Raw genomic sequence first — 12,214 nt, forward strand, 5'->3', positions numbered from 1 at the left:
CACCTTATGCACCTCTCTCTCCGTTCGCCTCGTTCGATTCGTTCGACACTTTCGTAACGTTCTCGTCACGCATTGACCAGCTGCTTGACTTGGGGACTGGGGAGTACCCCAGTCCCCAAGTCAAGCATGCGTATAGAAGTTTGAGAAAATGTGCGCGTGCACCTCTCCGTTCGCCTCACCCGATCACACTTTCGTAACGTTCTCGTCACGCATTTACCAACTTACTCCTCAGTCCCCAAGTCAAGAATGCGTACAGAAGTTTGAGAAAATGTGCGCGTGCACCTCTCCGGTTCACCTCACCCGATCACACTTTTCGTAACGCTCTCGTCACGCATTTACCAGCTTATTCCCCAAGTCAAGCGTGCGTAAAATAGTTTTACTTCAAGAACTTTAACTAGCACACCAACTAAAGCATGGCCACAGAGCATTATACCTCTGCATCTACTCCGTGCCGCCTTTACTCTCCGAGTCTCGGTTGCGATGCTTTTGCACACACTGGGTGTGGGTGAGTTTCTGGTATAAGAATATACCAGTCTACTAGAGCTTCTGCTTTATGCGGAGCCATGGCACAAATATAAAAATAATTGCATGCAATAAGGACCTAGCTAGCGGACCAACGTTATATTTTAATTTTTAGTCGAGTTTGTACCAAATCAAAGAAACTCGTGATTTGTCAGCTGATCCTGACATAACCCAACCAAATCACTTGTGACTTGTCTTATCTACCTACATGAATTTGTCTAATACATATTGTATCAGAGAAGTTGATTCATGGGCAGAATATGGCGGACCTAAGTTGTTTGGTCACGGTCTGCCAAACTCAGCCGAGAGATCAGGAATTACTTTGAACTGTCATAATCCGACCAAATGACGTGGGTCCGTCAACTGCCTATAGAATCCTCAATGGTACATACCCGATGCGAGGCGGCGACATGGGCCAGCGGGTGCGCGGGTGTCGGTCGCTCGTCGCTGGACTCGTCGCCCGAGCGCTCCGCGGTGAACACCGAGTCGTGCGACACGGAGAGACCGCTGCCATACGCCCCTTCCCTGGAACAAAAGACAGGTTGAAGAGTATTCTTAAGGAACCGTACATTAGGAGAAAAGCTGTTAGGCAGGAGAGGTAGAACTTTGAAAAGTATTCTTTAAGGAACCGTACATTAGGAGAAAAGCTGTTAGGAATGAGAGTTTAAACTTTGAAGAGTATTCTTTAAGCCAGCCACTTGCTTTAGAAAATAAAAGGCTGTTAGGATTGTTTATAAAAAGGGCACCAATTTAATGTCTGTTGTAACACCTCCATTGCGGTTATTTCATAAGACACAATAGATTTTCAATTGTTATGCGGCGGCCGGCTGCCGCTTGGGGATTAATGGGTTATAATGTTGGGGATACATGTAACGGGGTCAGCGCTCCCTATACGTTGGCTCATGATGTAACTGGAGTCAAGACTCAAGATGTACAGGGCATATTCGTCTATGTTTACCTATATATTTAATTGACCTGGATTTTGCATGCTAGGTGCTTCGCATGGTAGCAAACATGATTATCCATCGTGATTAGATGACCCCAACGTGGAGACGGGCTTTTAAAGTTTTAATTAATCCAATTTCATATGTAGCGCCATCTAGTGAGCGTTTACAGTTTCCTATAAATGAATACAGATGGCGTTGGCAGTATAGTCGACTGAAATTTTATTGCTTCTTTATTTAAAAGTGCTACTGCAGTCATGATGTTTAACTTAATTTTTAGCTGGAGAAACCCATCCTAAACTGCTATCTTACTCTTAAAACTGGATAACTGCTTCTTATCTAGCTTTGAACAAGAACTAATGTTCTTCTCAAAAGTAGACGAAGAGTAGTGGCCAGTGGTATTTTAGTCCCAAAACAAAAATGTTGTGAGGCTAAACAAAGGTTTTATTCCTGGACACAAATTTGCGACTATAGCGATTTTAACAGTTGATACAGCGGTAGCCACGAGTATGATTAACATAGGCGTAGCCACAGCCATGTCTTACTTTCTCTTGTTGTGTCGGTCTGTGTCGAGCAGCTCGCTGGTGGAGCTGCTCTTGGGGTCGGGCTCGCTGTCGACGCGCGAGCCCCGCCGCCGGAACATACGCCGCAGCCCGCGCAGGAACCGACCGGTGCGCCCTTCGCCTGGAAAATATACGAGAGTAGATTAGTTTTGGTAAAATTTGCCTTGGAAGTGGCCTAGCTATACGTATGGTGCTACAATGGTTTCCTATTCGTGCTACTGCCTCTACTCATGTAGGTGATGTAGGGCGATCACAGACATGAGACATTTCTATAACTATTGCACAGCTAATGCGCATTGGACGCCTACCTTTTTTTTTTTTTGGTCGGGAAATTCTATTACGCATCCCCGGCAGCGTTGGGGAAGGACTACCGGGGTATGTGGGACTTGCTACGGCGAAGAGATGGTAAGTGGCCGCAGCTGTACCCACTAAAACCCGACCGTGAACTCCGCGCAGGACGGAGACGCGAGGGCCTATTACACGTCTTCCGTGGCTCGCCTGCTCACCCAAAGCAGGCCCACGCTCTAGCCCTACTAGCCTACCTATGGAACCCGTGTACTTAGTACATAATAATGTAACGACATAGGATAGATGCTTCGTCGATTAAATAATTATTTGAGCACTAATGAAATTGCTGGCAACTAAAAAGTTCGCAAAATATTTTTATAACAGTGAAAAAGGTCGATGGAAACATTGCACTCTTTGAAGTGCATTGGAATGTTCACTGCGATCAGTTTGTGGTTTGTTTGTGTTTCAAATTCACACTTCAAATGAAGGGTGCACTCCCTAATCCCTGCTAAGTGCTAACGGTATACGAGATTCTGGCTATAACCGAGTCTTTATTATTTACTGACCAGCGTGGTTCTGTGGAATGTTGAGAGTGAGACTCTATGACACATCAGCGCACTACAAATGGCTAATAAGTACCTTTAGAATTCTTGAAACTTGACTACACATTTTCCTTTCGCGAGTATGATTTTTTATTTTATTTTATTAAGATACTTAACTACAACCTTAAAACTAACTAATTAAATAAACACTGTAAAGTTAACTAGAAGGTCAGTTAAAGTTACCTACATACAGGTTAATTGCTATGATGTTGGCATCCACTTAGAAAAAGTTTTTAAACCCACTCCAAAGGGGATTAGATATGTTAGTCATAGTGGATCAAATATATTTCCACGCGGCTGACGCGGGAGAAGGCTAGTATTATCATAATCGAAATATCTATATAACCATTAACCAATAAAAGAATAAAACTTTGATCAAACTAATTACAATACTTACCATGAGTGTTGTTGTCGGCGTGCGGCGGTCGGTAGGGCGGCTCGAGCGAGCCCTCGCGCACGCACGACATCAGCCCCGCGCCGCCGCCCGACATCCGCACTGCCTGCAAAATTACATACAATACTTAATACATAGTAGGTACCATCGATAAAATTGATTCATAGGTGGATTGTGGACCTACGTCATTTGATTGGGTTATGTTAATTAAATACTTGTCATGATCTGACGACCTGACGTAAGCGACCAAATTATGTAGGTCTGAATCAACTTCTGAAAAACGCTAATGCATTCAGGTAACCCTAGCACTAACAAAAAGGGAGACGAAATGGTGCTAAACGTTTAGACACTTGTAAGAGTAGGTATGGTTACATTAAAACAGTTTTTGACACTATATTTTGACTATTTAAACGTTGAAGCACCTTTTAAGTTCTAACTGGTTCTTTCTACTTGACATTATTAGTTTCCATATATAGAGCAACAATCTCGAGCTGGAAAACGAAACCGAAATTCGTTTACTTTGTGTGTAATTTGTGTACGTATACACTTACACAAGCATGATTGAATATGAATTCTATGAGATTAAATTGTCAGACAAAATTATGGTTTCCATTATATTCCTATCGAAACTAAGTTACGGATCTAAAATTAAGAGTATACCTTCAAAATTATATAAAATGAATTAGGCAACAGATGTCTTAAAACTTTGTTACATAATAATACTCTGAAACGTGAAATATTGAAACACGAAGTTCAATTTTGCGCTTATTCCGGACGTAAAATTGTACCATTTGTATGTATAATTTTCCATTTCAAGGTCTGTGCAAATGGAGCTTTATTTCCGCTCAATATTGCACTCGGGAAAGGTAATTACAAAGTGCTGTAGCTGGGAAAAGTTGATGGCACACAGGGTTTAGTTTTTTTTTCAGCTACGTAGAGCATTTTCAATTTATAAAAATTGCTACAAAATTGGTATTAATGAATATTAATATGATTGTGATGATTATAATATTATGAATGATAATGAAAACTGCAGTGGTACCAAAACTAGGTAGGTAATACGTTTTTTTCCATAAAACTGACAATATCTTGAATATACTTTCAGTAACATAGAGATAGCGCGTAAGGCTTCGTTGACCATCAAAATGTGTGACACACTTAAGGTATATTATATTATTTTATAAGCATATTACATTAATCCGGAAGGTTAGGTGTAATCGCAAAAAGAATCTGGATCCACCTGGCGCTTGAAAACTAGAGCGATGCTTTAGCTCCGCTAAACTAAACGAAGAATTTGTAGAGCTCAAAGGATTTCTTCGTTGGTATTCATCGAATATAAAATCGAAAGATGAATTTTTATATAAGTAGAGCATGAAAAGAGATTTCCCTTTTTTGAAATAGATTGATCCCTTTTTTTGTGAAAATGTACGCTTTTTCCGAAATTATATGAAATGTATAAGAACACTCTACTTCAGCCCCGAAAATCTAATTACATTATTTCACGCAACAAAGTTGATGTGGGAAAATGTAGAGTCAGGTGTATCCCGATCCTGGCAAGGTCAGGACTCTGTTTATCCACACGGGCCAGGGTCAAGGCCATCCATCCGATCGATATGGATGCTGCGCTAGAGAGAGACGGCTGTTACGAGAGCACAGGGAGTAGAACAAGGACCGTAGATCACAAGGATTACTCTCTGTGACATTGGAACCGAGCTACATTTATTCAAATAATGATGTTTTATGTAGTATATCTTTAATGGCGTATTACATTACTTCGCTTTATGTTATTATATTCTTCACAAATGAGTATTTTTTTTAAGATTTCCAGACATATAAGTAATAACCCTGGAATCTGGAAAATATATATACGTCGATCGTGGGAAAACGAGATACATCACACAATAGATATTCTATTGTGTCTCGTTCACCGGTGAGCTTATGAGGCTTGATGAACTAAATTCAATTTACGTATTTTTATAATCTATTATTTACTATACGTACTTTGTTTTTTGTTTTGCAATGAATCTTAACTTCTTCGACTTTTACCAAGAAGGTGTTCGGTTAGTGTTCAGTATTTTGTATTGACGCATTAACTAACGATATTAATTATTTGCGGGTCGGTTTAATGGTATCATTAAATGTACAGTTAGTACTCATGAAATCACTAGCTATCTTAATACGTATCCATTTCTTAATTTACTGTTACAGTGAATAAACTCGGGTTATTCTTTTGCAGCAAATTATGGCAACATAGCGGTGTCGTGTGACTTTACAACAAGAATAAGACTGATACGATACCACTGTTATTGTCTTCTGAGACACATTGCATGAACAATAGATCATGTGCAAGTTTAGTTTGTTTTACGCCGCGCATTTTTAGGGTTCCGTAGCCAAATGGCAAAAACGGAGCCCTTATTTTTGAAGTGTTTATTCTATCGCGTTGTTTATGATATTTTGACGTAAGCCTACAAATGGTCATAAGATTAACTTCAATTAGAAAAATCTCAGAAAGCAGGTATAAACGTAATTTAACAATTAACAGTCTTTAAATATACACAAAGGACAGGAAAGTAATGAGATACATTTTTGCTGTAGCTGTGTCGCAGCTTTAATCATGTAATTGCGAATTGCGACGTTGAATTATCTTAAATTCTATGGTTGGATTACCTTAAACCACCTCCTTTGCGGTAACAAAATAGGTACGGTACCTAGTCATTTCTCGATCAATGGTCGCTCGTAGATTGGTTTTCCGTGATTTATCCGACGAAATCCGTCACTAGTTGAGGAGAAAGGGATTACGACGATTTCTCTACTTTAATTACAGGGTAAGACAATCTTAATTACTTTAATCATTAATTTGATAGAGATTTCACTGACAAGAAGACGTTCTCATAAATATCAAAATACCTTTTACTGCTCAATAAATTATTCAACTCATTTTAATCGACAGCTCTAAAGTTATGAATTTGAAATATTTTAGCGAGTAATTAAGTAGTTTATTAATTTTATTAGTTGGCAAATTTTGCCTTTGATCTACGTTATAAACTTTATTTTAACAATCTACGTTTAATCTGTTCGTAAAAGTTATTCATGAACATTAATTAATTGCGAAAACGACATTTTTACGTTCAGAAAATAGTTTATTATTTTTGTAGATAAAAGGCTTATTAGATTAAGAGCCCGTGAGGGCCAGACCTTCCTTCGTTTCGTAAAGCTAAAAGTTTACCTATTTATGACCTTTACAGAGGTAAGAACGTCCAGCAACTATGGAGTTTCGGTCGCGGTTAATTTATGAGGTATCCAGTTCTGAAGGTCTACCTAACCTTCGTGAAAGAGTAAAGCTCAATTTCATATCTTATATTCTTCGCGGTAGGCGGAGGAATCTCGTCTTCCAGTGCCGGACATTTTTGACAGTTGCTTGCCACTGCTAGACACCCTCAAAGGGAAGAATATAAGCTATGCAATTGAGCTTTACTCTTTCTTACTTGTTAAACTTTAATGGTGGCACTTCACATGGCTATTTTTATTTGCGTATTTGATGTATTCGCCAAACAATCACCATGTGTAGACGGTATGTTTGACAGGAAGGCCGTATTAGCCTTTATTTGCTTGTTTGTGTATACGTCAATAATTTTGCCAAATGCAACAAATAGCCAATAGCAAATACCAATAGCCATGTGAAGTGCCACCATAAAATTGTAATACGTCATCGTTGTCACCACATGTAAAGAATGTAACACTGTATTTGTACAGATGTATTGAAGCCTCTCAACGACCTCGCTTACGAATTCATTGTTATAGCATGAATTAGGCCATGTCAATATGGATTAGTCTTGTTTAAGAGATATTTGTTTTTCTGCGAGAGTAGAGTCTTTTACGCTGCAAAAATGTATATATTGAATGTCCCAATAACATTAGGTATCTATAAGAAGTTACTGACTGATTTTACTATACTATTTTAGGTATAGGATTGACCTAGTAACTTACTCTGCTGAATGAGAAAAAATCCGCTCTACAAATTGCAAAGGCAGCTAAAAGTGTTTGTAATCTCGGAGATAGAACTGTTTGCTCTTCGTGATTCCATCGAAAAGTGCTTTCTTTTCGAACCAGCTTTTTCTAGGGAAAGCTACATTTGCAAATACGCGATTAATTAAAATAGACTCTTTATAAATCTTTGCGAGTATTCCACCACAGAAATCTTTGAGGCAAACTGCACTTAATTTCCAAACTCATAAGAGGTTAAGAGAAGGCTAAGAGCAATTAAAGACTTAATTAAGAGGTTTTTATGTGAAAAACAAAATAAAAAAATTTAAGATTGTAGGTAAGTATATTGAGCATAACATTTTAAAATGTTAAAGCGTTAAAATAATAATGGTGCATATTCCTACCTAGTTTTACCTCTTTATCAGCTTTACATTCAAAGCGATTAGTCCGATAGACGCATTGAGTGTAATTCATTATAACGATCGTTTTTCTCGTTAATTTAATTCAACAATCAAGATTTCTAGAGCGGGAGAAAACATAATGCGATCATAAATTCAAATACGCTGCGAGATGTAGCGGATTCGCGAAATAGATCGTGTTTTGTATTACTTTTTTGTATGATAATTGATAAAATAGCAATGAGAGAAAGATTTTGCTGTCCTTACTTTACAAATGCTAAATTATATTATATATATTAGGCGAGTTGATGTAGCTATCGAAAGGTATATTCGATACCTACATCAACTCGCCTTTCCTTACAATTTTATCGCATCAACCCCTAAAATGTATATTATCCTCCTTATGAACTGAATGAAACGTCTACGTTACGTTAAACGTGGGTTGTAAATGTAAGGGTTGAATACAAATAAAACATTTTATCAGCAAGTTAGCGACCGTAATCTTCTTTATAATTTCAGTCTTACAATCCAACTAATCTCATAATTTTTGTGACTGTGGTTGAGTTGAGTGGTTCTTGACTTGCTCATATTGTCATCCGCAGAGACACTGCACGGCATTATAGTGAGTCGTGACTCGCTCAACGTTCATTCAAAATCTGTTCCAGTCATGTGAATGACAGAAGTCAGACCGGCCAACTTGGTTACCATACGAGCGGCTGGCTGGTGCTGACTGCTGATGAAAACTTCAAAGTTGTAGATCTTATAGCTAACTTCATTCTAAAATACCTGATATCATAATATTTTAAAGTTTTCATATATTCGGACTTGAAAATAAGGTAGTAAGATAGTAAAGTTAACATAGACAGTAGATTATAATTAATTGTCATAACGTTGAAAGTCCATAAAGGCATAGACTCCATGCCTTTATGGACCTTCAACGTTTGTTGAGATAATAATTCCTAAGTTCAACATGGATATTAAGTTATCACTTATCAGACAACGTTATGATATATACTTACAATTAATTTAATAGTATTCTTACTTGTTCATAAATAAAGTAATCCTGGTCATAATAAAACTTTAGGACTTCCTAGCATTTAACTTATTGTAGAGCTAGGCGCATTATCTCTATCAAAGTAAGAGAAGTATCTACATCTCTACAATGCCTTACAGTTATGCTCAGTTCACGTCTGAGGAGTGCAGTATCCGTGAATACTAGTATCCGTTGATAAAGCAATAGCAGCTACAATTATTGTGGTATTCGCACATTATACTGAGACGACGCTTAATTATAATAGCATTAAAATACAGTTGTATGTTCTGCTTCTAATAATTGTGTGTCACGTCCACTTTATAAAGCGTTTTCCAGTTTTATTATGTAGTATGATTGAAAAATTTAATAACCCAAAAATACTAGATCAATTTTCGTACTCAATACGTACTTACTATTTTTTTAAATACACCTTACCATTTTCAAAATAATTTATAATTATAAAATACGTAATATTTACAAGATTACCTCGTTTAAAGTATTAAAGGCTAAACAAGGTTACATGCATATTATGATATTACACATACCAGTTATAGCGACTTTCCCTGCATTTGGATACTATACAGGGTAAGTCCTACCCGAAATTACCCATACGCGTTATGAAACGTTTTCTTACAATTTCTAAAGCCTGCCAGTGTTGTAATAGAATGGGCGAAGACCTTTAAGTCCTAGTTAACACGTACCCGCTAGTTTATGGGTTTGTTTCCACGCCGGCGTCCATGGTTACCGGCGACCCCGACACGACCTGAAACCAAAAAATACTTCGTTAATTTCCTTGTACGCTACCACAATGTACTATGTGGTTACTTGAAATCATTATGCTTTCAGCGGCTAATGATTATGGGACACGTTTAGAAACAACACGAATTTTGGAAAAAAAAAAAAAGGTTTAAGTCGTTAAAATCGAGTTTATTAATCGACCACCACCTTAGCTTCATAATATCAATCTATCACTAAAGCAGATTTCGCAATTATACTACTGCAGTGCAGTTTTGTCGCTATCGATAAAATTCTAGTAGCGCATAAAACACGACAGAATGAAGGTGTTTGCAAGATTTTGCCCTGAAAAAGAACGTCAATAATTATACGGTCTACAGGTATAAAACGAAATACAAGGTGAAAATACGGCAGAGTAAAAGCCTTCATGTACGAAGGTCTCATTATATTTTAAAATTTGAGAGCCGAATAATTGGATTTCAAAATGGAATTCTAAGCCATTGAAAAACAAATTTAGTGGGAACAAGAGTGAGTTCTTGAAATTGAATTAATTTTCGCGGCTTCGCTTGCTACAAACGTGAATTTAAAAGCCTCTTTATAATTTACTTTTGAGTCAACATTTTTAAAGATCAACATGGTTAAATAATTCAATGTTTTTACTCTTTACTTATAATAATCGACCTTTTATTAAAGTGACTGTAAATTATTTCAACCAGGAACGAAAAGCATTTTAAAAAGTATCTGTCGCATCTAAAATATATTACAGTACTACCGAACAGTAACGAAGCTATTCAGTCATCGTCTATTTTTATTTGGACCAAAGAGACAAACAATGTAACTGGAGTAAGACATCAAGTTAAAACTTAAATCTACAGTCAGATAACACTTTATTGCCACTTCAAATAAACAAACGAGATTAAACTCAATTAATGGCAGTCAAGTCATAATAATAACTGAGTAGTGAGAAGGTCTTTCAACTCACCAAATAAAATTGCACAAAAGTTATGTTTATCGAGAGTAATGCTTGCGATTGTAATGTCTCTGTGATCGTATTACAGAGACATTACAATCGCATGTATTATTCGCGAACGAAAAACTAGGAAACTGCAAACCTTGAACTTAGAGATAACAAACAATGAAAGCTATTATCGCCCTAACGTATCGGACATAAGTGTCATTTTGCATTTAAACTAAAGCCGGTAACAGTACGTGAGGTTGAATCGTTGAACAAAAACCCGAGGAGAACAAAGCCTTGGGCTGTTAACGCTATTGTGTTCCAATGAGTGCACATTTCTTTTAGTATTTATAGCATATTGTTCTTTAAATTTAAATCTTATGGAATCGATTTCAAATCAACGCGATCCGCACGTCAACCGAAATTCGTGGAAATGAGAACCGCTATCTCGAAAGAGTCTCTACTTTGTTATTCGGTACGATGTTTCGGTAATTTTATTCCACGAAGATAATAAAGATTGAATATAGCTAAATATTTATGTTCATATAAGGTATTTCAATATAATATAAAAACAACATTCACGTATTAGTATCTAAAATTAATAGGATAAGTGATAGCTGATAACTATAGCGGTTGCAATACGTAAGATACATTTAACATGCTATATTACTACAAGTACCATACTCAATATCTTCCAGTAGGTGGTCTAGTACTCGGTTTGATTGACTGCAACCAGCTGCGAGTTTCCATTTCGATCTAATTTAACCACTTGATAGTCAATGCCGCTTATTAAAGCTCCATGATTCATCTATTAGCCTCACACTCGTACTAACTTTGTGATGATACTTTGGTATCGAGTAGTGCACTTTCATGTTCCCTACCTTTACCCTCCCATATCTTGCAAGAAATAAACCTTCATTAAAAAGGACGTGTAAATGAACGTGGGCGGGGGCGCTGCATGTAAAGGAGAACTGTCAAAATTGTATCAAAAATGGCGTTTTTGTATGACGGCAGCGTTAGTTCCTTTTTCCGCCACGTTCATTTAAAGCCTTGTCGAGCTCTATGCGTGGAACGCACCACACAGTACACGAAATGCGTACGTTGCGGACGAATGAGCGAGGTTTCAGATCATTTCATACAACGAATTCTTAAAAGCGGCGCGTTCATATAAATATGCATAAATGTGCAATCACTTTAAATCATCCCAACGCATCTTTAGAAGCATTTCAAGTTATAGTGTTCGGTCATTATGACAAGCAGAGAAAGTTTCATGGAAGAAGGAAGAAAAATACCTACATCATTATATAATGACAAAAAAGTTAAACATAAGAGCATAGCTCACAAGTTCATCGTTGACCATAATTCGTGACTCTACCAAACATAATTTGGGTACATTAGGCTATCTCCGAACAAAACATGACTACCGTGAACAAGGCCAAGCCCGAAGCCTCTTTAACAATGCTCTTGTGAAACAAAAACTTGTGTATATTGGTCACTGCGACCTTCACCATGGGAATGAGGACGCGCACAAAGGCGATTTTATTGTCCAGATAAATTTACATAGCCAATTTGGATTTGGATACCGCAATCAAGTATTTAGAGCGTATGGAGAAATTGACATACATAGGATTTAACGATCACTATATAATTAGTGTGGATACCTAATATGGGGGTTGCAGTAATTAATATTTTTTCTTCTAAAATATTTTTAAACTCCATAAAATCCATAAAATGTAGTCATAACTGTACATCATACTCCTATTATTGTTTACTATTTAGTCGTCCCGTTGTTTTAA

The 12,214-nt window shown here is 37.3% G+C and overlaps 1 protein-coding gene across 1 annotated transcript in view; it reads right to left on the reverse strand.

The window, feature by feature from the left end:
* Positions 1 to 12,214, reverse strand: part of LOC121726573 — a 92,358-nt gene that overhangs the window by 43,111 nt on the left and 37,033 nt on the right. The window contains exons 2-5 of the mRNA XM_042113981.1: positions 9,430 to 9,491; positions 3,317 to 3,419; positions 2,012 to 2,150; positions 915 to 1,047 (exon numbers count right to left, since the gene is read on the reverse strand). Coding sequence (XP_041969915.1) covers positions 915 to 1,047; positions 2,012 to 2,150; positions 3,317 to 3,410 — 366 coding nt within the window. The 5' untranslated portion in view covers positions 3,411 to 3,419; positions 9,430 to 9,491. The remainder of the gene's footprint in view (positions 1 to 914; positions 1,048 to 2,011; positions 2,151 to 3,316; positions 3,420 to 9,429; positions 9,492 to 12,214) is intronic.

This window comes from Aricia agestis, chromosome 4, assembly GCF_905147365.1.
Source record: "Aricia agestis chromosome 4, ilAriAges1.1, whole genome shotgun sequence".
Classification (NCBI taxonomy): Eukaryota; Metazoa; Arthropoda; class Insecta; order Lepidoptera; family Lycaenidae; genus Aricia; species Aricia agestis.